This window comes from Eulemur rufifrons, chromosome 20, assembly GCF_041146395.1.
Source record: "Eulemur rufifrons isolate Redbay chromosome 20, OSU_ERuf_1, whole genome shotgun sequence".
NCBI lineage: Eukaryota > Metazoa > Chordata > Mammalia > Primates > Lemuridae > Eulemur > Eulemur rufifrons.
The window spans coordinates 35,569,364-35,594,859 of record NC_091002.1 but is presented as its reverse complement, the minus strand read 5'-3'; the positions used below and the strand labels follow the sequence as shown (position 1 = coordinate 35,594,859).

At 35.1% G+C, this 25,496-nt stretch overlaps 1 protein-coding gene across 2 annotated transcripts in view; it reads left to right on the top strand.

The window, feature by feature from the left end:
- Positions 1-25,496, top strand: part of TASP1 (taspase 1) — a 172,613-nt gene that overhangs the window by 109,505 nt on the left and 37,612 nt on the right. For both annotated transcript variants that reach the window (XM_069495684.1, XM_069495683.1), the window contains one exon: positions 10,308-10,418. In XM_069495684.1, the coding sequence (XP_069351785.1) occupies positions 10,308-10,418 (111 nt within the window). The remainder of the gene's footprint in view (positions 1-10,307; positions 10,419-25,496) is intronic.

Genomic DNA, 25,496 nt, shown 5'->3' with positions numbered 1-25,496 from the left:
TGGAACTTTTCCCCTTTATGTAACTACTTATTTAGACAGTTGAATCTTTTGTGATTTGCTTATATCCTCTTAATAAAATTGACAATGGTGATAAAAACTAATAAATATCAAGCACTTAGTGTGTGTACTGTATGCCTAGCACTGTACTCTAGATGAGAAATTGCTGTATGTTTAATTATAACTGTTCTAACATTTTTCTGCATTATAAATTATGAAATGCTAAAGCATATATCAACAACATCCTACTTTGTAAGAGATAATATCTCTAAGAGATAATTATAAAATTAGTTTTTCTTTTGGTTATCATTTATCAAAGAAAACATGAAAAAGCCTGAGTTATTTTTGATAGATTACTATAAATGTCCAAAGTGTGAGGTAGGTTATGGATTGGAGAGAACTGAATATTTGGCAAGCACTAAATGTGTGTTGGTGAGCTACAATGTTTAGACTTGAGTGGATTAGACATCTTCACCACTTGTTCCATCTCTTTATGTTTTCCTCTTATATATAATAGATTCCAGGTTTGATAACCATGGGGCCACTGTGAAGACTGAAATCATGTGTATCCTATCACTTTTAAGGCAGCACTCTCTTTAATTTCGCAAGACAGGCTTGAAAACCAGAAGTAACTCAACTCCAAAATTGGCAGTAAATCTTCTGACAGGGAAAAGGTGACGTACTGTGTAATAAATTCTTTTGTTGAAAAAGAGATGTTGCAATACTGGAAACTGAAGTACCAAATGTTTCCTTTTAAATTTGGAAAGGCCTTTCCTCATTACTTATCTGTCCCTGTGGACTTCTAACAGGAGATGTGTTGAAAGATTTTTCAGATGCCCACTAGCCACAGTGAGAGTGAATGGCAGCATTTATAAGATGACATAAATACTTCAAAATCATCAGTAATCCTTAGAGATGTGTGATGTGCCAGTGGTACTGAGTGTGAGCTTTTCTTGCTTCTGGTCCTGTGCTCTGTATATAGGCTTCCTAGGAATGTGGGTTATATCTTTCCTGTGATTATAACATCACTTTTTCCCTTCTGGGGGCTCTTTATGTTAAAATTGAGGTGGGAGTGGTTTAGGAGAAATAGTCTGCCAATGGGAAGAAAGATCTGTGAGATTATGAGTTATACTTTAAAATCCTAATCTCATTTTGAGGTCCTGTGGAGCAAGTATACCATAGTCCTCAACCATTTGACTACTACATTAAAAACTGGACAACATAAGGGCCTTTTAATTTTCATTTTGTAACAATGTGACTCATACCACCACTGCTGCTACCACTACATGAGATAAAGATTAAAAAAGATTGAAAATGATCTGGAAATGCAATGAAGATATATCTTAAATGTCAGCCAAGAGTTGGTATTAATACATTTTCATGTTTCTCTATTCTTATTGAAAAAGCCTTTCAGTTTGTTACTTTTACCTTTTGGAACTAAAACATGATTTGTCAATATGATTTGGTTGGACTCTTACATTACTTATATTTTATTATCTTTATTTGAAGGATGCATCTGTCACTACAGCTAAAGTAAAAAAAAAAAAAAAAAACAAAAACCTAAAAATGATGAAGAGCAGAGGAAATAAAACACCTGTGATATCTATTCACATTCACTGTCACTAACTTGTGCACTCAAGACAGAGGGAAGTGAAGGGAATGGGACTAAATCCCATTATGGGAGATCTTGCCTTTAGAGAAAGTATTGTGAATATAGGAGTGTAATATTGAATTCAGGCAATAAACCTGTTGTAGAAAAAACATGTTTTTGTTATAGGAATTGGGGAAAATAAAAGGAATAAAAAACAAGCAAAAATCACATATAATCCATACTCTATAGATAACCACAGTTAAAATGTTTCCTGCCAGACTAAGAGAAATCTTTATCATATTATTTATTTTGTTTTGATAATGGGAGGTTTACCCAGGTGGTCATTTTCACCCCCTGTGAAGGCTTAGCTGTATTTGAACCAATAGCCTTCAGAATTACAGATCAAAGGATAAATTCCCTTTTAATTCTATTCTAGGTCCTCAGGGGTGGTTGTCAGGCTAGCTGGGAATCACCTTGTCCTAAAAGATGGAAAATATAGGGAGTAAGATGAGGAGAGACAGGAAAATAACAGAAAATGATTTTCCTTAGGACGGTCTTTATCTTTATTGTAGTATTTATTAAGTGCTTACTATATGCTCAACCCTATGTTAAATGCTTTATGTTCATTGTCTTTTTTTTGTCTTTTAAAATGTCTAGCTTTATTTTCTCTCATTTGGTTAAAATAATTGTTTGTCATTGACATACATTTACCTAGTCCTGTGATGACAAGGGTATATATTATATATTATTTTTTTGTATTTACAACAATCCTGTGAGGTAGTCGGTAACCCATTCCCCATTTCACAGCTGAGGAAACTGAGTGTAAATAAAGAGTCCCAAAGTTACCCAGCTGTATTCAAATATGAGCCTGACTGCAGAATAGATAACATTAACCCCTACTATCCTATAGGCCTTAAGGATGTGTGTGAGAAACAGAGAGAGAAGGGAGGGGGAAGGAGGTGGGGTGCTGGGGGGGGCGGGGCAGGAGGGGGGAAAGAATATGAGTGAATGGATGGATGGAGTAAAAATGCACAAGTTGTCTTTTTCTAAACAAGACCCTGCTGCTTAACCCCTAGAAATCTCAGATTTCTCCTTCAGCAAAGGTATAGAAGCTTTTTGTAATGCAAACCAGCATATTCACTAGAGAAATAATAGCAAGGTACTCTTCTAGTTTCCTTGGGGTTTTGCCAACTTTTTCTGAATTCCATACAAACCTACAAATAGGTGTTCCAAAGATGGCCTCACTGAAGTGGTATCACGTGGCCGAGGGAAGTGGTCATTCTTTAAATGGGTAACAGGCACTCTTAAATATGTAAGACTCCATTTTTCAGGTAACATAAAGTATTTATTTTAACCAAATTACTTTTGTTTATTCAAACAAATTAAAAAGAAATTCAGTTGTTAGAAGCAATTAAATATATCCTGTGTTTCTTCCTCAAAAAACTCAGCTAAAATAAATGATTTTGTTTTCATGCATTGTTGCTAATGGTGTCTGATAAATATATTTACATGAACTTGTCAGCAGTTATATTAGACTCCACACAAAGTTACATGTTTGAGTTGGAAGAAGTAGCTAGAAGTCATCTTCTCTCAGTGTAAAGTTTTCTGAGCCATTTTCCATCACCAGCAAGGAACCATCTATATAGATTAAGAATCATTTGGCCCCCAAATATTCATTTTGACAAGGCTAAAGAACATGTGGCATAAAAGGAAGGAAATTCAAACACATGCTACAACGGAGATGAGACTTGAAGACATTGTTATGTGAGATAAGCCAGTCACAGAAGGACAAATACCGTGTGATTCTTCTTATATGAGGTATCCAGAGTAGTCAAATTCTTAGAGACAGAAAGTAGAATGGTGGTTGCTAGGGTTGCAGGGAGGGAGAAATGAGGAATTAAAGTTCTGGAGATTGATGGTGGGGATGGTTGCACGACAGTGGAATGTACTTAATGCCACTGAGCTATACATTTTTTAAAAAATTGGTTAAATGGCCTTTTTATATTATGTATAATAAGAATGTGTATGGCCTTTAAAAAGAGAAACAATTGCAGTGTGGCTAAACAGGTAGGCTTTTAAAATTTAAATTTAAAATTAAAAAAAAAAAAAATCTCATGTAACAAAAAACGCCTGAGAGGAGACTAGGACTAGTCAGGCTACTCAGCAATACTGTCTGGTACACAGGTCTGTCCTTTTTCTCCTCCCTTTCTCAGGAAGTGGGCCTTTGTGCTCATACATGTCACCTCTCAGTCACAGGATGTCTGCTGTGCCTCAAGGTTAGCTGTGCAAGTAAGTGCAGGTATGGAAAGTTAGATTTAGTTTGGTATGGCAGAGACGTTCCATTTAATGTTCCCTGAATACCCATTTACTCTCCCATATTTCACATCCTTCTTTCAGTTTCCTGAGAACATGCAGCTCTTTCAAGGGATTGGAGTGGAAATGTTATATTTCACTTCCAGGCTAAGGTGGTAAAATAGCCCTTTTGAATAGCAGGGTGGCCCTTTTGTTCTCTTGGAGGGGAACTATATGATCCAGGCAGTGCATTTACAGGTGATGGAGCCTCCGTCTGCCTAGGTTTGTTCCTGAGTGAGTGTGTGGAGCAGATCCCCAGGTAACCCAGGTATGACCTATAACATTAATGAGAATTATATTTTTGTTACATCACTGCGATTTGGGGATTGTTTCTTTTTGTAATGCAGTCTAGCTATTCTGATTGATAATCCAGGCTGGGCTTTTGCCAGACAAATTTGATGAAGTGAGGGAAACATGGAGGCTTTTAGGAGTAAGGGAATGTATATAAGTTGACAAAGCATGGAATTTTAGCCGGATAAGGACAGAGGTGAGGACCTGAATGGGGCAAGGGATAGGTAAAAAGGAGCAGAATTAATGGATGGCAGTTTCTGATGAGGTGGAAGGAAGGTTGGAGTCGAGGTGCTGAAGTGGGTGAGCTGGAAAGATAGGAATGTGATGAGTACATTTGAGATTACTGACAAGTTAATGTTAACTTGTGACATAGCCAAGGGAGTGAGTTTATGAGGTAGTGTGGGAAACTGGAGAGGATATCAGAGAACCTAGAAGCCAAGATATTGGGAGAATTATCTAGATAAATATTAAAATCGGCAAGAACTATGGCAAGGAGTAGTAGTGTTGATCACAGTACAAATGAGCTGAGAGCTAAAATCTCTAAGAAATGACCTTGTCATTTTTTTGTCTGAAACTGTCTATATTCACCCTTACTCAAGAATGGTTGTTTAACTGTTTCTAGGCTGGCAGGTTTTTTCTTTGTTTGGTTTTTGCCATCAGATCTTTAAAATGGCAAAAATCGAACAGATTAGTCTTTTGGCCTCTTTTGTTGTTTGGAGATTTTTGGCTATCAGTTTAATTTTTAAATTTTTGAATTTTTTATGGATGATTTTCCCTTTCTTTATGGTTAGTTTTTAATATTGTCTTTGGTCCAGAGCTTCACTGTGATACACCTAAATATAGATTTTTTTTTTTGTTCTTCTTCTTTGGAACTCTGTATGGGTCTTCAGATTCAGGACTTATAACTTAAATTCTGGAAAATTCTTATTCATAATTCAAATATTAGTGCTCCCTTCCCCATTCTTTCTTTTCTATTTTTCAAAATACTTATTAGTGTATTGGACATTTTCATTTTACACTCTGCACCTCTTAACTTTATTTTCCTTCTGTTTATCGTTCTGGGGTGCTTTTTTTTTTTTTATAAACACAGATATAGGTTCTAGTTCTCTTTCTTTTTTTTTTTTGTCTTTATATATGTATTTTATTTTTTCTTCAGTGACATTATGTTACATGGGTAATAAAAATGTAATGAAAATTTAAAATAAAAATTGCGATGCCGTTTGCTTTTCTTGCACTGCATACTCAGTGCTTATAGGAAATGATGGTGGCAAGAAGGAAGCATAACAATGCACCTTCCTACCCCTACAGCAGTGTAAACTATTTAAGTAGAGTACAGATAATATAAGGATGACATAGTCATTGTTCTCAAGATAAGCAATTTTCATTCCATTACCGCAGCTGCATAAAGGACAGGGAAAAAGGAAGATTCTTGAGTAGCATTTAATCTGTTGCTTAACACATACATTGAGTTTTAAAGAATATTTTTTGTTTGAAATGTTTTATCTGGTTCCTTGAAAAATCTGCACATACCCCCTTCCCTTCCTTTTTCCCTGCCCCCAGATTGTGCTGCTTTTTAAAATTATGAGCTTCCTTCCTCTTTATCTTTGTACTACAGATTGTTCTATTATGGGAATAGGCAAGCTGTGACCTGTGAGCCAAATCTGGTCCATGGCTTGTTTCTGTATGGCCCATGAGTTAAGAATGAACTGCTGAGCTCAAGCAATCCTCCTTCCTCGGCCTCCCAGAGTGCTGGGATTACAGGCATGAGCCATCGCACCTGGCCTGCTCATTCTTTCTTATGATTGGATGTGTGTGTTAGGGGTGTAGAGTTTGTAATTTTTTACTGGGAGTTCTTTTTCATGCAGGTTGTAGAAGGTTAAGCATCCCCAAAGAGAGGACATGAGTGTGGGACATACTGAAGTCTCAGCAATAAGAAACACACTGGGAAAGAGTGAGCAGAGGCTAGGATAAGGGTTGGGATTAAGAGGAGATGAGCTGACCACAGAGACTGGCACTCAGAGGGATGTGATAATATCCAGGGCTCCTGCTGTGTCCGTCGTTTTTATCTGAATCCCTGAGGTTGGTCTGTAGAATACACAATCAGGGCACTGGCATCTGGACTAGACAAAATGACACTTGGGTGAATTCTCAGGAGCCAAACAGGGGTTTGACACTTTTGAGGAGGTCTGACAATATGTAGTAGCACCTCTGCCACTACAATGTAGCACAGAGTAGGAACTCAATAACAGACTAGGAAGTGAATGAATGAGGAAAGAAATCAAAGTCAGGTCCACGTTTTGGGGACTAGTAAGTACCCAGCAAGTATCTGCTGCTAATCTAGTAGTCCTCAACTGCTAACCAGATAGGAAGATGAGATACTCCCAGTAGTTGGTTTGTAGCTTCCTGGGGATTTTTTACATAAACAGTTACATCATTGGCAAATAGGGACAGTTTTACTTCTTCCTTTCTGTCTTTTTGTCTTTTATTTCTTTTTCTTGCTTCATTGCAATGGGTTGACTCTCTAGTATATTGTAGAAGCAAAGTGATGAAAGCAGACATCATTGCCTTGTTCATGATCTTAGGGAGAAGCAATTCAGTATTTCATCATTAAGTGTGATGTTACCTGTAGGTTTTTTGCACATGCTGTTTATTTCTGGAAATTAATAATTGAATTTAGAGGCTTGGTCAGATTCAAGTATAGTATTTTTGGTGGTGGGCAAGACTGTATATGTATAATTTTATCAAGAAACATAATATCTTGTTGTATCTTTTTGTGATATTAGCAGCCTCATTGGTTGTTACCTTTGTAAATTATTATATTATAAATGATTATATAATTCTCCTAATTTTTATTTATTACCTGAAATACTTCTACAGAGAAAATTTTCCTTCATAAACTGTTTGGTTACCTTGCTATACAGTTCCTATAGGAAGGACAGAAAAATGCTTGATTGTTTTCTTTCGTTTATCGATTTTCAGAATGGTGAATTGGTTTCCTAGCATCCTCCAAAGATGACCAGTACTTTTAGAAACATAAGTTATGCATTTACTGTCTATTTCAGTCCATTCATTTGTCATACTTAATGATGTTAATTAAGTGTATACTTTTCTAAGTTCTTTTAGAACTTGGTATTTATCACTTTTTCTCTAGGTTTTTTTTTTTTTTTTTTTTTTTTTTTAGGGGGGTCAGATTTTCATTTTATGTACAATCCATGTTTTCTGCTAAGGTCTTAGAACATAAACTTACTCTTATTTGCATAAGTAAGGGAAAAAAGAGGATGTAATGAAAGGCTTATTTCTAATATCTGTGAATAAAGAATGGAACTGTTTGCCTTTTAATCACAGTTCAGCTATATGGCAAATTATTCTTAAAAACCTTGGAATTTTGTGGGTAAAGCCACAGAAGCCAAACTTCCTTTGGTTGGAACCTGCAAGAGAGTTAATTTTTGGTATCATGGTTCTTATGTTAAAGGTGATAAATGTCAGAGAATATAAGTCATAATTTTAAAAGTTTCTTGATAAAAATCAGTTATTGGAAAACCATGTATATTCTTGTATAACACCAGTGGAAAAAGTCTCCCTGACACACATTGTGTATTTTTGATGTAATGTTAACTTCATATGGTTTAGCTGTTTGACTTGAGACATGTTTATATAACCTTCTGTACATTCATTTAGCTTATGATATGTCAATTTCCTAACAATTATAATTGTCCTAAGGTATAACATTTCACTGTTCAACATAAAATATGTACAAAAAGGGAATTAAAATTTGTAGAGTTTCATGAGTTTAGCACAGTGTCTCCATATAGTAAATGTCAAACATGTTTTCTATTAGCTTTATTGTCATTTTGGGGGATTATATTAATAATAGGGATTGCCATAATCCTGTCCACAAAGTTATGTATCTAGATCTTCTAAGTGTAGATATTCATTCACAAAGAGATATTTAGATCTTGAAGAATGTTTACATTTACACTTTACCAAAAGATACAGTGAAGTTATTTCTGGAAAATATCAGGCGATTTTTAAGAAACTTTCACACTTTTATGAACTGTTTGTATTTTTGGCAATGAGTGTATATTGTATGTGTATACATAATATGCATGTGTGTGTCTGTGTGCATGTATATATAGGGAGAGAGGGAAAGAGAAGAGAGAGATGTACATATAAAGAGAAAATTTCTGAAATGTAAGGCATGAATGTAGTTTAACAATTAGAGACAATATATCTTAGGCAGATTTTCTGTTAGTGCTTAAGGCGTGTCAATGCATACTAGCTAAATAGGAAACTATGTATCATATCAGTTTGTATTAGTTTCGGTTTTATGAATTTAAGAATTTGTAGCCATTATCTAAAAGAGTTTGTTTCGTTTAACAATCTTAGTCAACATTTCTTTTCCATTGCTAAGAACCTCCCTTCCTCATTTACATTTGTGGGGGGGGGCGGGGCATGTGCATGCAGATTAATGACTTGGGAAAATGTTACTTTGTCCCTAGTCCTGTTGGGGAATCTGAGCAGATCCTGGAGATGCTCTTTCTTTTGCTGTCATCTTTTTGACATACTTCTCTTTTAGTCTCTTTGGATACTTAGATCATTTGGTACCCTTTACCTATTATGTGAATTAATAGAAGACTTGATTTTCTAATAAACTAAGAACATTTTTGGCAGTAATTTTTTTAATGGAAAAATGTTTTAAATGAAAGAAACCTTGTAAAGATCTTGTGCATCTACTGTTCTTGTTTAAGGGGAAACTGACATTTTAATTAGTGAAATTTATTTTATATATAAGAAGCCCTTCAAGTGGCATTTAGGTTTTTTTTGTTGTTTATTTGTTTGTTTTTTTGAGACAGAGTCTCACTCTGTTGCCCGGGCTAGAGGGCCATGGCGTCAGCCTTGCTCACAGCAACCTCAAACTCCTGGGCTCAAGCAATCCTCCTGCCTCAGCCTCCTGAGTAGCTGGGACTACAGGCATGCACCACCATGCCCAGCTAATTTTTTCTGTATATATTTTTAGTTGTCCAGCTACTTTCTTTCCATTTTTAGTAGAGATGGGGTCTCGCTCTTGCTCAGGCTGATCTCGAACTCCTGAGCTCAAACGATCCTCCCACATTGGCCTCCCAGAGTGTTAGGGTTACTGGCGTGAGCCACCATGCCTGGCCAGTATTTTTTTTGTTTCAAAGTCTTGCTCCTACAATGTTTATCAAAGTAGCTTTTCTAAATTTTTTATTTAAAGGCAGGCTCTTTTTTTTTTTAGAAATCTTTTATTAGAACTCAGCCTACACATTACATTTCCTTTGTCTCATCTTTTACAGGTAATTTTTACTTTTAACAGGTAGAAACTGTAATGGAATTCTAGGCAACATTCCATCATCCCCACCCTGCGACCATGCCTACTCTTACTTAGTGTGTCTGAATGTCTCAAGTTCACTTCAGTGTTTAAATGTACTTTTTCTTCAGAGCTACAGAGAATATTTTTCCCTGAAAGCTATGTACATTACTTGTAGGAAGGCAAGAAAGGTGCTATTTTATTAAGTCTATTCTACAGCTGTTGATGTGTGATGGCTTTGCAATGAAAAGTCCAGTGAGGGGTAATTCAGGCTGCCCCTGGCTGCCTAGATCCCTATCCTATACCCAGGTGTGTTGGTGTCAGAGGGAAAATGGCTGTTGGCCGCAGGTAGTCATTTACTTACTGAGAGACTGAGCCCAAGTGAATGGGAACAAATAAAATTATAAAGCAGGATCTCTTGTAGTCACCCACCAGTGAGAATGAGACAGAATCCAGGAAACTCAGGAATCTGAATTCCTATATTATATAAATTATTTCTTTGAAAAAGTTTTCCTTTTATTTTTCATTTCCTTTTGAAATCAGACACTCATGTGTTTCTTTAGTTTCTGCTGAATCTCATTACTAAAATTACCAGATTGCTCATAGAAGTCATTTCATCCCTCACTGAATTATTCTCCAACTTACCTACTTCTTAAGTGATGCATAAGGGTGTTTTAATGCTACTGAGATATGTAGGATGTTCAGTACTGCTTTTCCTCAATCATCCTTGTTTCCTTGGATTTCCAGGATGTGGAGAACATCTTGTGCGCACCATACTGGCTAGAGAATGTTCACATGCTTTACAAGCTGAGGATGCTCACCAAGCTCTTTTGGAGACTATGCAAAACAAGTTTATCAGTAAGTATAACATTAAGAAAATTACATTCTTCTACATATGGATTGTTTCATTGAGCTGTAAGCACCATGATTTGAGTACCCCATTTGTATCTCTAGACCTAGCTCTGGGGCCTAGCATAAAGTTAAGACCTTCAGTTAATATTGGTTGTGAAAAGAAATTCTACCACAATAGCTAGTACAGCATGAAATCTTGTCTTATTACTAATATAATGCCCAAGCTGTGAGACAGTATCTAGGATCAGAGTGATATATATTATATAGTATATTATTAATATACTGTGTATATATTAATAAGAACTGCCTGATGGCAAAATGTAAGCCAAGGAATGAGTTATGAACAGGACTCTGAGGTCTACCTCTGGTGATTTTTCAGAAAAAGATTGATTACATTCATGTTACTATGTCTTCAGATATATCAGAATTGGACTTAGGTTTTATTCTTCTTTTGTTATAACAATTAGCATTGTTGAATGCTGTTTTTAAGGAAAACCAAATTCTCTGTCTTAGTAGCATATGTATTTTGTATAATTTATTATTAGTTGTACATATATACTAGATTCATTCTTAGGACATTAATGAGAAGGGCTAACAGGAATTGAAAACTAGACACTCATGAAAAGTTAACTTCCCAGAAACCCAGTGATGGGTATATAATTATGGCATATGATAACTTTATGTTTATTGAGAATGATCCAAAATGCTTTACTGAGTTTAAAACCACAGATGCACTAATTAGTTGTACTTCTCCAGGTTTGGATCCATGCTATGGAGTTTCTGAACTCTACTCTTTTGTCTTCTGTTGTTTTGATATACTCTCCTTTTGTGTAGCTCTTTAAAATTTCTCATAGAGTTGGACTCCAGTATTTCATTTTGCCACTGGGATTTACTATGTCATGCATATTGAACCCCATCTTAAAAATTCCAGACTTACTGAAAGGAGCAAAAATGCCAGAGCTCACCTAATTGATCCTGCTCATTTAATAGTTGAAGAAACTTAGTTTTCAAGAGTTTAGTGACTTAGCCAAAGTCATCTTGTTAGCCAGTAGTTATTTGTTCTGTAAGAATACACTGCTTTTTACTTAAGAAAAAAAAAAAAAAAAAAGTAAAATGAGTGTGAAATACAGAAGGACAATGTCCTGGGAGTCAAGACAGCTGAGTTTCACTCTCAACTTTGTGTCTGCCTCATTGGATGTAGCATTTACTTATGTAGTTTTATTAAGGAAAAAATAAGTGAGAACATTAGATAAGAGACAGTTTCTAAATTGCTTCACTGTGTTAATTTCTGTGAATTCTCTACTGGATTCAGCCCATACATGTGAAATTCTTTTTAATCAGATGATTTGGAAATGGAATTAGAAAATGAAAATTTTCAGGAACTACTTGGGAAGCACAGATTATATTTACAAAGTAGTTGGAATGAAATAAATTGGATTGACCAGAGGACTGGACTGGAATGAGGAGATTGGGTTCTTTCATCTTTTAATGCACTGATAGTGTAATTAGTTATCTGTTATAGGACAAGTTTCTTTTTTCTCAGTTTCCTCATGTGTAAAATGAGGCCAGATCTGGACAGTCCCTAAAATTCCTTTCAGCTCCAAAATCCTATTTGATCCTTGGTTTAGTTTACAAACCCATCTAAACTGCTGTATAAAGTACAGTTTTAAATCAAATTACTCATTAATTGAAATTGTAAATTAAAACTGTTAATGATAGGTTTCAAATACCTATTTGAAGTGATTTGGTTGAAATTCTTTCAGGCAATGATTGAAGTAAGCTAGCAACCACTTTCTTCGTTTTGTGGAAACCATGATATTCTTCTCTTTTTGCTTCCTTTGTTTTTTCTTTTAAAAAAGATTTGTAGAAATAATATTTGCGGAGAGTCTCATTACAATGTATACACAGAAAGAGTTTATATAATAATCAAGTCAAATAACACCTTTCCATTCATTCTGAGTCTCATTTCTCTTGCCAGAAAGAACCAGAACTAACAGTTTGGTTTGTGTATCTTCCCCCCTCCTCTCCCCCTCCGCTCCTCTCCTTTCCCCTTTTCCCCTCCCCTTCCCTTCTCTTCTTTAATATATTATTTTGCAACATACTTTTCACTTAACATACCTTGATGCTCTTGATTTGTCAATATATATAGATTTATAGCTGAGTATATTTCATGGTTCCATAATTTATTCATTTCCCTACTGACAAAGATTACAGTTGTCTGTAATTTTGGTCTGTATCATTTTACCATGTATTTACCAGTGCTGTTGTACTTTTGATAGTGGTTGCTCTAGAGTTTGGAATGTACATTTACAACTAATCTAAGTCCACTTTTAAATAACACTGTACCACTCTACAAATAGTGCAAGTAGCTTATAGTAAAAAAAATATTCCAAATTTCTCCCTCCCATTCTTTAAATCATTGCTGGCATTCATTTTACTTACACATAAGTGTATGTGTCTGTGTGTATAAAGCTGAATACATTGTTATTATTTTCAATAACTATTTTTAATTAAGAGTAAGAAAAATAAAAGTTTTTATTTATCTTCAATTATTCCTTCTCTAGTTCTCTTCCTTTTTTTATGTAGATTTGAGTTTCTGGCCTGTATAAATTTCCTATATAAACTTCTCTGAAGAACTTTTAACCTCTCTTGCAAGGCAGGTCTACTGGTAATAAATTCCCTCAATTTTTGTTTGTCTGAGAAAGTCTTTATTTCTCCATTACTTTTGAAGGATAACTTTGAGGGAATAGAATTCTAAGTTGATTTTTTTTTTTCTCAACACTTTAAATACTTCACTCTACTTTTTCTTGCTTGCATGGTTTCTAAGGAGAAGTCAGATGTAATTCTTTTCTTTGCTCCTCTATAGATAAGGTATTTTTTTCCCTCTGACTTCTTTCAAGACTCCATCTTTGATTTTCTGCAGTTTGAGTATAATTTGCCTAGATGTAGTTTTTAGAATTTATCCTACCTGGTGTTCTTTGAGCTTCCTAGATCTATGGTTTGTTGTCTGACATTAATTTGGGGAAATTCTCAACCATTATTACTTTAAATATTTCTTCTGTTTCTTTGTCTCTTTTTTTCTCTTTCTGGAATTCCCATTATGCGTATGTTCACCTTTTGTAATTGAAACAGTTCTTCTATGTTCAGTTCCATTTTTTAAAGTTGTTTTTCTTTTTGCTTTTCAGTTTTGGACGTTCCTTTACTTTTTTTTTTTTTTTTTTTTTGGCATTTAAAAATAGTTTATTTTTATCATGCAACAGAAGTCTAGAAGGCTCTAAGTTGGCTTTTCTGCAATTTCTTGGCTTTCATCCTCCTTGTCACAAAATGGCCTCCTAGGCTTTTGGCATCATGTTAAAAACAGAAAGGCTGGAGATGGGGGGCAGGGGTGAGGTGGGGAGAAACTTTTCTTTCTTTTTTTTCCTCCAATTTATTTATTTATTTCCTTTATTTTAAATTTCAGAATATTATGGGGGTACAAACATTTTGGTTACATATAATGCCTTTGCATCACCCAAGTCAGGGCTACAAAGCGTGCCCATCCCTCATACAGTGCACTCTGCACTCATTGTGACTTTACCCATATTGAAATACTCTTAAGGGCGGAGATTCTTAAGCTATATCCAGTCTACTGACTAGCCAATCAAAGAAAGGCATTCTTGATTTCTTTTTCTTTCTTTCTTTCTTTCTTTTTTTTTTTTGAGAAAGAGTCCCGCTTTGTTGCCCAGGCTAGAGTGAGTGCCATGGCGTCAGCCTAGCTCACAGCAACCTCAAACTCCTGGGCTCTAGTGATCCTCCTGCCTCAGCCTCCCAAGTAGCTGGGACTACAGACGTGTGCCACCATGCCCAGCTAATATTTTCTATATATTTTTAGTTGTCCAGCTAATTTCTTTTTATTTTTAGTAGAGACGGTCTTGCTCAGGCTGGTCTCGAACTCCCGACCTCGAGCGATCCTCCCGCCTTGGCCTCCCAGAGTGCTAGGATTACAGGCGTGAGCCATCACGCCTGGCCTTGATTTCTGCTATAGTGTTTTTGATCTTTAGCATTTCTTTTTGATTATTTCTTAGAATTTCCAATTTCTATCTTTTTGCTTACATTATCCATCTATTCTTGTATATTGTCTACTTTTTCCATTAGTGCCCTTAGCATATTAATCATAGTTTGTTTTAAAATTTATGATCTAATCATTCTAACATCCCTATCATCTCTGATTCTGGTTCTAATGCTTACTGTATCTCTTCAAACTGTGTGTTTTGCTTTTTAATATGCCTTGTAAATTTTTTGTGGGATGCCAGACATGATACACTACATGAAAGGAACTTCTGTAAATAGGCCTTTAGTGGTATGGTGGTAAGGTGTGAGAGGTGTGGTGAATTGTTCTACAGCCCCTGAGATTAGGTCTTAATCTTTTAGTGAGCCTGCCCTCCTCAGTTGTGAACTTTAAAAATGCCTCTCAGTTTTCATCCCCTCCTCCTCACCCTCATAGGGGAAACAAGATGGCTGGAGGGGTTAGGAATTGGGTATTTCTCTTCCCCTAGGTTGGTTAGGCTCTAATAAAACCTCAGCAGATTAGACTCTGATAAAATACTTTCTCTTAAGGGCAGGCAATGCTTATGGAAAACAGTATGGAGATTCCTCAAAGAACTAAAAGTAGACCTACCATTTGATCTAGCAATCCCACTATTGGGTATCTACCCAAAGGAAAAGAAGACTTTTCATCAAAAAGACACCTGCACTCGAATATTTATTGCAGACCAATTCACAGTTGCAAAGATGTGGAAACAATCCAAGTGCCCATCAATTCATGAGTGGATTAATAAAATGTGGTATATGTATACCATGGAGTACTACTCAGCCATAAAAGAAGATAAATTAATACCTTTTGCAACAATCTGGGTGGAACTGGAGATCATTATCCTAAGTAAGGTATCTCAAGAATGGAGAAACAAACACCACGTGTACTCACTATTAAATTGGAACTAACCAATGAGCACATATGTGTACAGAGGAATGTAAAACTTAGTGAAAATCAACCAGGGGTGAGAGGAGAGGAGGGAGGAGAATAGGGGCAAAAAACCTACCTCATAGGTGCAATGAACACTGTTTGGGTGATGGGCACACCTATAGCCTGGGCTCAAGCATTACAAAAGTAATCCACGTAACCTAAAACATTTGTACCCCCTTAATATTTTGAAACAAACGAAAAAGAGAAAAGAACATCATGCTCTAGTATTTCGAAATGGTTTCTTTTCCCCTCCCCCTGCAGAAAACAGGAGGGAATTTTTCTCCAGTCTTCATCACGAGAACCTGGTCCAACTCCTGTAGGTAAAACTCATAAAAGTGTGTGTGTGGGGGGGGGTCTTCCTATGACTGGTTTTTCCCGGAGTTTTTAAACTCTCAGACTTGTCCACACTGAGCCTCCAGCAATTTGTCAATTACAGTTCAGATTTTCCTATATGGGTACTGGTTCCCAAGAAGTTTCTGCTCCTGGGTTTCTGCCCTCATGCATTTTGATTCTTTGTAGTTTTTCAGGCATCAGTTTTGTGATCTCATTTCTCTGGCAGATCTAAGAAGAACTGTTGATTTTTTAGTTTGTTCAGGTTTTTACTTGTTTTCAGGACAGAATGGTGACTTCTAAGTTCCTTACATGCCAGAGTGGAAATTGAAAGTCCTCTCTATACTCTTTCCCAATAGTTATTATCAATTTTTTTCAAATTTTAAAAAATTACTCAAACTCAGATGAAAAAAGTAGTTTCTAGTTTTAATTTGCCTTTTCCTGGCTATAAGTGAATTTTAGAAACTTTCACATGTATACCTGTAAATTGTCTGCTTACAGTTTTTGTCCATTTTTATGTTGTACTGTTTGCTTTCTTTTCATTAGCGTTTAGCTTTTATTAAAGATAAATTTACCTTAAATGAAAGATTCTGAAAAAACCTAGCAATAACCATCTGTGTGGAATTGAAAAATTACCCTAAATGTTTTTATTAGAGTGGTGGTGTGTTTGGTATCTTTGATACTCCCACAATAATAAGGGATTTTTTTTAAAAAACTAATTTTATATTTATGGTTCAAATAATTTGTTTTTGTGGATTTTTCCCAAAGTAGTCAGTGACTTAGTAAAATAAAGATCTTTTTTTTCTGTCTTTTTGCAATTTGAAACAAACTCTGAAATCATCTTAAATGTAGGGTTTGTTAAAACCTAGTTTGATAAACAAGACTTTAATGTGATAGAGTTAATACAGTGAAATTGAAAGACATTTCAGAGATTGAAATGTTTTTGTTTCCACTTGTGTTACCATTATGCCAAGATCAGAGCTTTGGTTTGACTTAATATAGGAAGCATTAAAGAGAATAACCAATCCATGCATTTTTTAAAAAACCACTCTTCATGTAACATACAAAACTCATAAAAATGGGTACTGTAAAAATAGTGCTTTAATAATACTTCATTCTAACCAGCTGATTATAGACTGAATGCTTAGTTAAGTAAGGAAAGAAATAAATAGATTTCCTTTTTAGTTCTTTTTAAATGATTACACACACAAACATATATAAAAGCTCTTCTAGTGATTCAAATGTGACTTTTCCTATTCATGGTTATTTTTGAACAAACTCGGTTTCACGAATTATTCTTTTTTATGCAAACTGTGGCTACACATGTGGTATGTGAACTTCAGGGTGGCATTATAGCTTCCTGCTCAGTACTCAGCAACTAATACCATAGTACATCTTTTGGTTGGTTTCTACTTACTACAAAATACAATGGTTGATAAAATGTTATCTTTGAAAATCAGATTTCCCCCCTCTTTTCCCTTGAATATCTGAACTAAGTTGTTATTAATAGTATTATCAACTTACTGTCTTTGTGACTATTGTTGAAAAATTCCATATGATGTATATAGTACTGTGATTTTAAAAAGTAAGTGATTTTTGCTCTATATTTCACTTTGTTCTTTTTGGGAGATATTCTTACACTGTCATTGACATCAAAGGTTAACTGTTAAATGCAGGATGCTATCAATAATTGAGATGAAAGGAGTCTCCTCTTGTGATTTTTGCTAAATAGAGAAGTTATATTTAATAAATATTTTCTTTTAATGACCAGATTCTTAGCTAAAACCCCAATAATTTCTGAGCATTTGCTCTCAGTAGAGAGAACAAAAGTACATTGTCATTACGTATTTTAGCTTCTTATCTGAGATCAAAAATGTTTCTTGAATTTCTTTCTAATTTAGGCAACTTAAAAAATATATTCTCTTCTCCAGTATATTTTGGGGTTTTTATGACACTTCCCCCCATATACCATACGCACGTTTTTCTTTTTCAAACACTAAAATCTTTTTCCTTTGCAGCTATCTGGAGCTTGAGGGACTCCTAAGAGAACTTATTCTTGTTTATTAGAAAATCAAAGATATTTTTCCTTTATTATTATAAACATTGTGATATTTAACCTGTTGTATGCACATGTCCAGGAATTTGTCCCTAATTCTTGGGACCTAGGTTTTATATTTTCAGAATTTTATTTGTTTATTTATTTAACAAATATTCATTGAAAGCCATGAATGTATAGGGTGCTTTGCTGGCTATTGGCAGAGATTCACAAATAAATGAAACAAAACAGTCTTACTTTCAAGGAACTTGCATTGCAGGAGAAGAGAAAAGGCAAATGCACAGTAAATAGGGTACAAGGTATGATAAGTACTGTACTGAAGTTTAGGGAATACAGGACTTCCACTCCTGGAAATTTTGTGAAATAAAAATCCTGGAATCTTCTGCCTATAAATAGTCTAAAAATGCTAGACCAAATATTATAGGCAAAAATCATACTTGCAAATGAATGAATAAAAATTTTCATTTGAAATAGTCCTAGATGTATGAAGCTCCTGGGGAACTGGCAGAAGTAAATGAAAATCCTTTCTGAAGGAATGCACTTTCAACTCAGATCTCAAAGAAGTCCTCTTATATGAATCCAAAAAAATAAATAAATAAAAATAAAATTAAAACACATATAAAGGAGAGTTACCATGAGAGAGAACATGTATGTCAACAGAAACTTTAGATAGTAGACTTTAAATATTAGAGTTACCAGATAGAAAAGATAAAATAACTATGTTTTTGACATTGATATTTTTAAATAGGTACAATCATTTTGGAAAAATATTTGTCATTATCATGAAGAGTGGAACATGTGCCTATCTCACAACCCAGAAATTCTAGTTTCCTAGATATGTATGTATATACCAGACATGCACATGAACATTTACAGCACAGTTTTTCTTAACTGCAAATGACGGAAACAACTATAATTTTCATGAACAGGAGAATGCTATCTAGCAGTGAAAATGAATGCATTATAGCTTACACATTATTGGCATGAATGAACCTTAAAATCATAACACTAATGCAGTTTGTGAAAGACTGACATCAGTTATGTCACCATTAAAATAACTTTGAAAATCAAACATTATTGGAAATGTTAGAAAGCTAACCAAGCTTACATTATTAGAAAGCTCACCACAGAATTGAATGGCTTTTGCTTGCCACTTACTAGAGAGTTGCTGTGGAGAGCTCTGAAATATCTCTTCAAGTGTCCCTTTCCCCTTTTTAAAGTAGAGGCTTAAGGAATATCTTATTTAAAACAAGATGCAGAAGGCTCATGTGGGAGCATCAGGAGGTTGAAGAATAGGAAGAGTGATTAGGTAGATAATACTAATCTATCTATCAGTGGAATTGTTGAAAGTAGTAAAAAATTGAGACTTCTTTTTTCCCTTTGACTAGAATAGATGATTAGAAAATCACATTTATTGATCTGAGCAACTGCTATTTGAAAATAAATAGTTCATCTTCTTGTTTAATTCAGTAAAACCTAAATTTGATTTTTCAGTGCATGTTGAGTATAAGAAACAGAATCGTCACAATTTCCAAGGAACCTAGAAGTTACCAATTTTGACATGGCTGATACATTTTTGTCTTGGAATAAAACTGGCTCAGCCTTTCTGGGCAGTTTGATCATTTTTATCTTATTCTTCTCCTTTTATAAGTAATAAAGAAAAATCTGTGTTTTATTGTATTTAATTTCTAGTAGAATTGATCAGCGGCAGACTAACAAGATGGACATATTGGAATCAGTAGAAATGGGTAGACAACAACAGGAGAATAACTCACAGGATTGTGTGCTCTCAAAACAAAGTTTGGTTTTCTCCCTGTGGCTGAGGTTTCCTGTTTACATGGGAGCTCTAGCCTTTCAGAGCCTGGAAACCCATATATTTTGAACACTTGGAGCTTTTTAAGTAGTAGGGGATGATTGTATCAACAGCAGATGTATTCTCTCTCATTTAGGCCTTTGGAAAACCAAACCAAAAAGCCATTTTAAAAAGCTACTAAATTTTGAAAACTGGAAATAATTTGGTAATATTATTTAGTTGGAAAGCAAATAATAAGCACAGTACTAAGAAAGGCAAAATAAAAAACGAAACTCTCAAACTCTGCAAATAGTCTCATGTTACTTTACAAAGAACCATAGTTTTGTTGCTGGTCTGTTTGATTTTAAAAAGTGGCCAGTTTTGGAGACCGTGGACTTAATTATAAAGGTGGTGCCATCACACAATTGGGAACTGCTGAACTCCTCACAATAGGTACTTTATTATGAGTTTTATGTTAAAAGATGTTTATGAAGTATTAGGATATAATTAAAACCACACAAAGAATTTGTTTCATCCCATGCAGGGGAAAAAAAAAAATCTTTGTTTCCATATTAGCAAATTTTTTTTTCTCCTAAGGGTACTGATTAGGTGATCAAAAAGGTTTTTTGTCTGTTCCTTTAGTTTGTGAGCATGTGGAGAAAACCACTAATATTAGTTACACTAAACTCAAAGCATATAATTATAATGTTGCAAAACGCAAAGGAAAATTAAATCATATGAAACTCAAGGCTGAGTTGTACAGTATATTGACTGATTAGTTTGAATAAGGCCTAAGCTGCACTTGGAAGATTGAGTGAATAAATAAATCCATAATTTATAATCTAATAATAGAATTTAGAATTATTTTTATGGTTGTGAAGTTGCATCCCTTTATAATAATCTAATTTTTTAAAGCCATCAGATATTTGAGAATAACTGTGATTGTTGAGCCTGAGAAAACCACACATTCATGAGGGACGAAGAGATACATATATACAACACTATGCTTAACCTTTTTTGAATGTGGTAAAACGCAGTCCATTCATTAGCATTAATAGTGGGCAACTTAGGTTGAGTGCTTCTTACTCATAGTCCATCTGAGGCTTAATGTTATTGATGATTTTCTGGTATTTTACCTTACTGCTAGGTTGCTTGTCAGTTTCAAATTGGGTAAACTCAAGAGTATCTTTAGTTGTTTTAAGTAGCAAGATTTTTATTTACTTAAAGCATTTAAAACAAGTACCAGCGTTCATTATTTGATTTTGTGGTTAGGAATTCTGTGATTGTATTTTTTGGGAAGATTTTGAATGTGTTTGCTGTAAGTTTGTGTGTGTGTGTGTGTTTAGGGTACCTTTTTTTAAGGTCAAAAATAATCCTGCCTGTTTTCCTTCCCTTCTTTTCCTTTCTTCCTATAAAATATTTAAATGTTTAAAAGAGCTTCTTGTTGTATTCTGTAATGTTCAAATACAAAGATGTAAAACAAGTGACTACTATTATATGAATATAGAAACCTGTATTTAAAAAATCCAACCCAAATACCAATTGACCAACAACCGATAAGAATGGTATAGGAAAAAATTAGCTGCCTTTGGTCAAATGATTGTGAAACAGTAGCACTCAACAAAGTCATTTGGGAGCAATTAGCTTTTGATTCTTTAAAAAAAAAGACATTTTAAAGATACCCGATGACATTATAATAGATGACAATTTGAATTACTATTAATAGTCTTTGGCATGATAATATTATTGTGGTTTAGGTAGGAAAATGCTCTTGTTCTTAGGGGATGTCTTCTTGATCATTTAGGCTGAAGTGTTTTAATGTTTAAAAATTAATTTCAAGTGACTTATTTGTGAATGTGTATGCATGTGTGTGAATTTCTATCTCCATATCTATGAGAAAATACAAATGTAGCAAAATGCTAATTTGAGAATCTCGGAGAAAAGTTTGTAAATCTTCACTGTATTACTATCTCAGCTTTTCTGATAATTTGAAAGTTTAAAAAGTCAAGGGAAAACTGCCTTGAAAAAGTACTATTAATGATTCTTGAACACTTTTTAGTTTTTTTTTTTTCTTTTCAGTCATTCATGTGACTTAAAAGAGCATAGATGAGTCTGCTTTGCTTACCTCATGGTTACTGTTGATAAAATGAGATTAGGTGTATAAAAGTTGAGAAAATTTTATAAACATGCGAACTATCAATATTATTCTTCATGAGATAGTCATGTCCCCATTATAGTAGTATAATGTCTTAATTTCAGTTTTTGATGATGAATAGGGATGATGAATAGCTTTTTTTTTTTTTTTTTTAAAGAAAACTAACATAACCTGATTTCTGTAGAATGATCAAAAATGGAGTTTATTGATTCTTTGCATTTTCGGTGTCATCAATGCCAAAATGTTTTCTTGTTTTATAACTGCTCACAATAAGATTTCAAAAGTTTTTATGAGTTTTTAATGTATATTTTTATTAGCTTTTTTATTCATCCCTTTCTTATATTAACCTAAAGAATATTCAGTGCATATTTCTAATGTTTTTTCTATTTTTTTTTTATTATAGCACCAACTTTTTTTTTCATTTCAGCATATTATGGGGCTACAAAAGTTTAGGTTACATATATTGCCCTTGCCCCTCCCATCAGAGCTTCAAGCGTGTCCATCCCCTAGATGGTGCGCATTGCACTCATTATGTATGTATACATCCATCCCCTTCCCCCCCACATCTGCCCGACACCCTATTAATGTTATTCCTAAATGTGCTCTTAGCTGATGATCAGTCAAACCAATTTGATGGTGAGTACATGTGGTGCTTATTTTTCCATTCTTGAGATACTTCACTTAGTAGAATGGGTTCCAGCTCTATTCAGGAAAATACACCATTGTTTCTTAGAGCTGAGTAGTACTCCATGGTATACATATACCACGTGATAAAAGTAGCAAATCTTTGGGACTTCAGTCTAAGTTATAACAAAACTGTTTACTATCTAACAAAACTGAGGGAACAGAACTGTTTTGTAGACCCTGAAAAATTAATTAAGATTATAACATAGGTCATTAACAAATGAATACTTATAATTAAGGGCCAGTGTACAGAAAATAAACGTATAACTTTCAGATAGGCATTTTTTTGGTAGGAGAATTATATATGGCTTGTGCATTTGTTTTTATTTTTGAATTTATGAAAAGCTCTCAGCTCAGGCCTCCAATCTAAAATTCATCACATTATCAAATTTGAAAATATTCTTAAAACACACAACAAAAATATAAACTGTCAGGGATCATACTTCATCACTTCTAAATGCCATTCTGTGCATCCTAAAAGAGTGTTTGTGGTAACCACTGCGGGCTGGCTTATTTAGTAGTCACTCTCAACTTCTCACTTGCCATTGCATACCTCTATTTCATAGACTGTAAGAACTAAATATTCATGTTTTAAGCCTCTCTTATAGCTAGGAATGGCCGTACAGTATGAGTCAGGCCAATAAGACGTAAGTGGGGAGTCTGCTTGAGGATCTTCTTGTGTTGTCAGTGTTAGAATTGACTTAGGGCCTGTCAGCAGTGTGAGTCCAACCATGTCTGAAGCTAGATGAAATCCTCAGAATTCCTAGTTATGTGAGCCTGGGAAATGATCTTTTTTTGAATAGGAACAATGCCTGTCTTAATTCACATGCTATCTGCTTTGCATGGACTAGCATGTTGTGTCTTTTACTGAACCCTGAATTGAATCTTTCTATTCATTTCTGACTGTTCAAATAATATATGTAAATGTAACAAAGTTTAATTAAAGCCAGTGACTGTTATTTATTAGGAGATTAAGTTCTGTCTTTGACAGGGGAGTGGCATGAGAGAAAAACTACTCCAGTGGAAGAAGTCACAGGATCAGTTTAAGTCTCCATTCTCCCACTTGCTGGCTTTTTTAAAAAAGCTACCTGTAGTGACTTAACCAAAGATTAATTTTCTCTCTTTAAAAACCTCTCTTTAAAAGTCACTTATCATGGCTTAATCAGAGATTTATTTTTCTCTCATAATAAGACCCTAGAGGTCTTGTGTACCAGTTCTAGAATGTCTTTGATAGTCCTGCATCCTTCCCCTGTCCTCCTCCTCTGCTAGCCTTAGGATGTGCTCTGACCACTCCCTGGGCCTCTCATATGCATTTCAGAAAGAAAGAGGGGAAAGGGGAAAGGGCAAAATGGTAAGTATCCTGTTTCAACCCCCTTTAAAGAACCTTTCCTAAACACCCCTCCGAGTGATTTCTCCTTGTGTCTTATTGGCTGGAGCTATCTCCCACGGTCACCTCAAGCTACAGAGTGACTGAGAAATAATTACTTAGCAGGGCATATCACTGTTCCCTCAACAAAATTAGGCTTCTTTTAGTTAGAAGGAGAGAACAGATACTGAATACTATCTGCGACAGGGGTTAGACTAGATGGTCCTTGGTTTAGATGGCTCTTTCTAGCTCTGGAAGTTATGAACTCTGTTTAATAAACTCTGGGAGAATTGGTAATTAAGGCTTTAATGTTCAGTGCAGTGGAATAACCTACATCAGGGGTTGACAAACTATGGCCTATAGGTCAAATCCTATCTGCCAACTGATTTTATAAACAAAATTTTATTAAAACACAGCCACACTCATTTGTTTACATACTGTCCATAACTGATTTCATATAACAGTGGCAGAGTTGAGTAGTTGTGACACAGACCATATGGCCTATGAAGCTGGAAATTTTACCATCTGGCTCTTTATAGAAAAAGCTTGCCAATTATTCTCTGGCCTAGGTGATCCTAGAGAGGCCTTCCATCATGGTGGCTCCAAAACGTACATTTATTCATTGATTTAGTAAGGATTTGGGCACACACTATATTTCAGGCATCTGATCAGGCAGTGGGAATACAACAGTGAATAAGAACACAAAGTCCATGTTCTCATGGAACTTACATAAAGTCAGGCAAACAATTAGCTGATGATTTCTGCAGGGGATTCATTATTATGATGGAACATGGGCTTTAGCCCACTTAAGGACCAAAGTAAGGACTTGAGGGGAGTGAGGGACATGTTGAAGAATTGTTGGAGGCCGGGTACTAAAAGGTGTGCACTGGAAAGTTAGGGGTGGTTAGTGAGATGCTTGCAAGTGAGATTATGGAAGAGGTGAAGTTATTGGTAAATCACAAAGACTAGAGTATAAGGGGAGTGAGTGGCTAACAAGTAGAGGGCAAGATTCTTGGGACAGAAGAAATCAAGGAATTGAGAGGCCAGGGAGTTAGATGGATAATCTCCAAGCACCACGAAATCACCAGGAATTATGGCAGGATGGATATCAGAGGGACAATGAGCAAGGGGCATAAATCTTTGAGGAGTGACAGGGAGTGCCCTCTGGGGGTCAGTAGATGCACTGTCACACAGATATGTCTCATGACGTGAAATTCCAATCTGGTGCTTTGAGCAGCCCTGAGGAGAAGGAAGACACTACTCCTCTTCAGGTGCAACATGAATAGCGTATTGTTTCCATAAAACTTATTTACATTTGCATAAATTTCAAAACTTGAAGTGTAGAATTGCCAACTATTTGTCACAATTAAAATATGAAAGAAAAATGTTGAGTGCTCTGAACACACAAGTACTCACGTTGTATGTTGACAAGTTGACCTACAGGTCCCCAACTCTGTTTTTTCTGAGCTTTGGCATTAACTGACATGAACATGAAACACCCACAGGGCTCAGGAGTCCTGGGACAGAGCCCAGCTGGATGGGTAAAGAAAGTGAGTGATTATTCTTTTCTTTATCCCAGAAATTGATGCATCAACTTAACTATGGAAATAAAAAATTTGAATTACTGGCACTCCTCTTCTTCCTTTATAGTGTTCACCTTCAAAACAACACCGTTCATTCAAATGTGTGTGTAGATCTT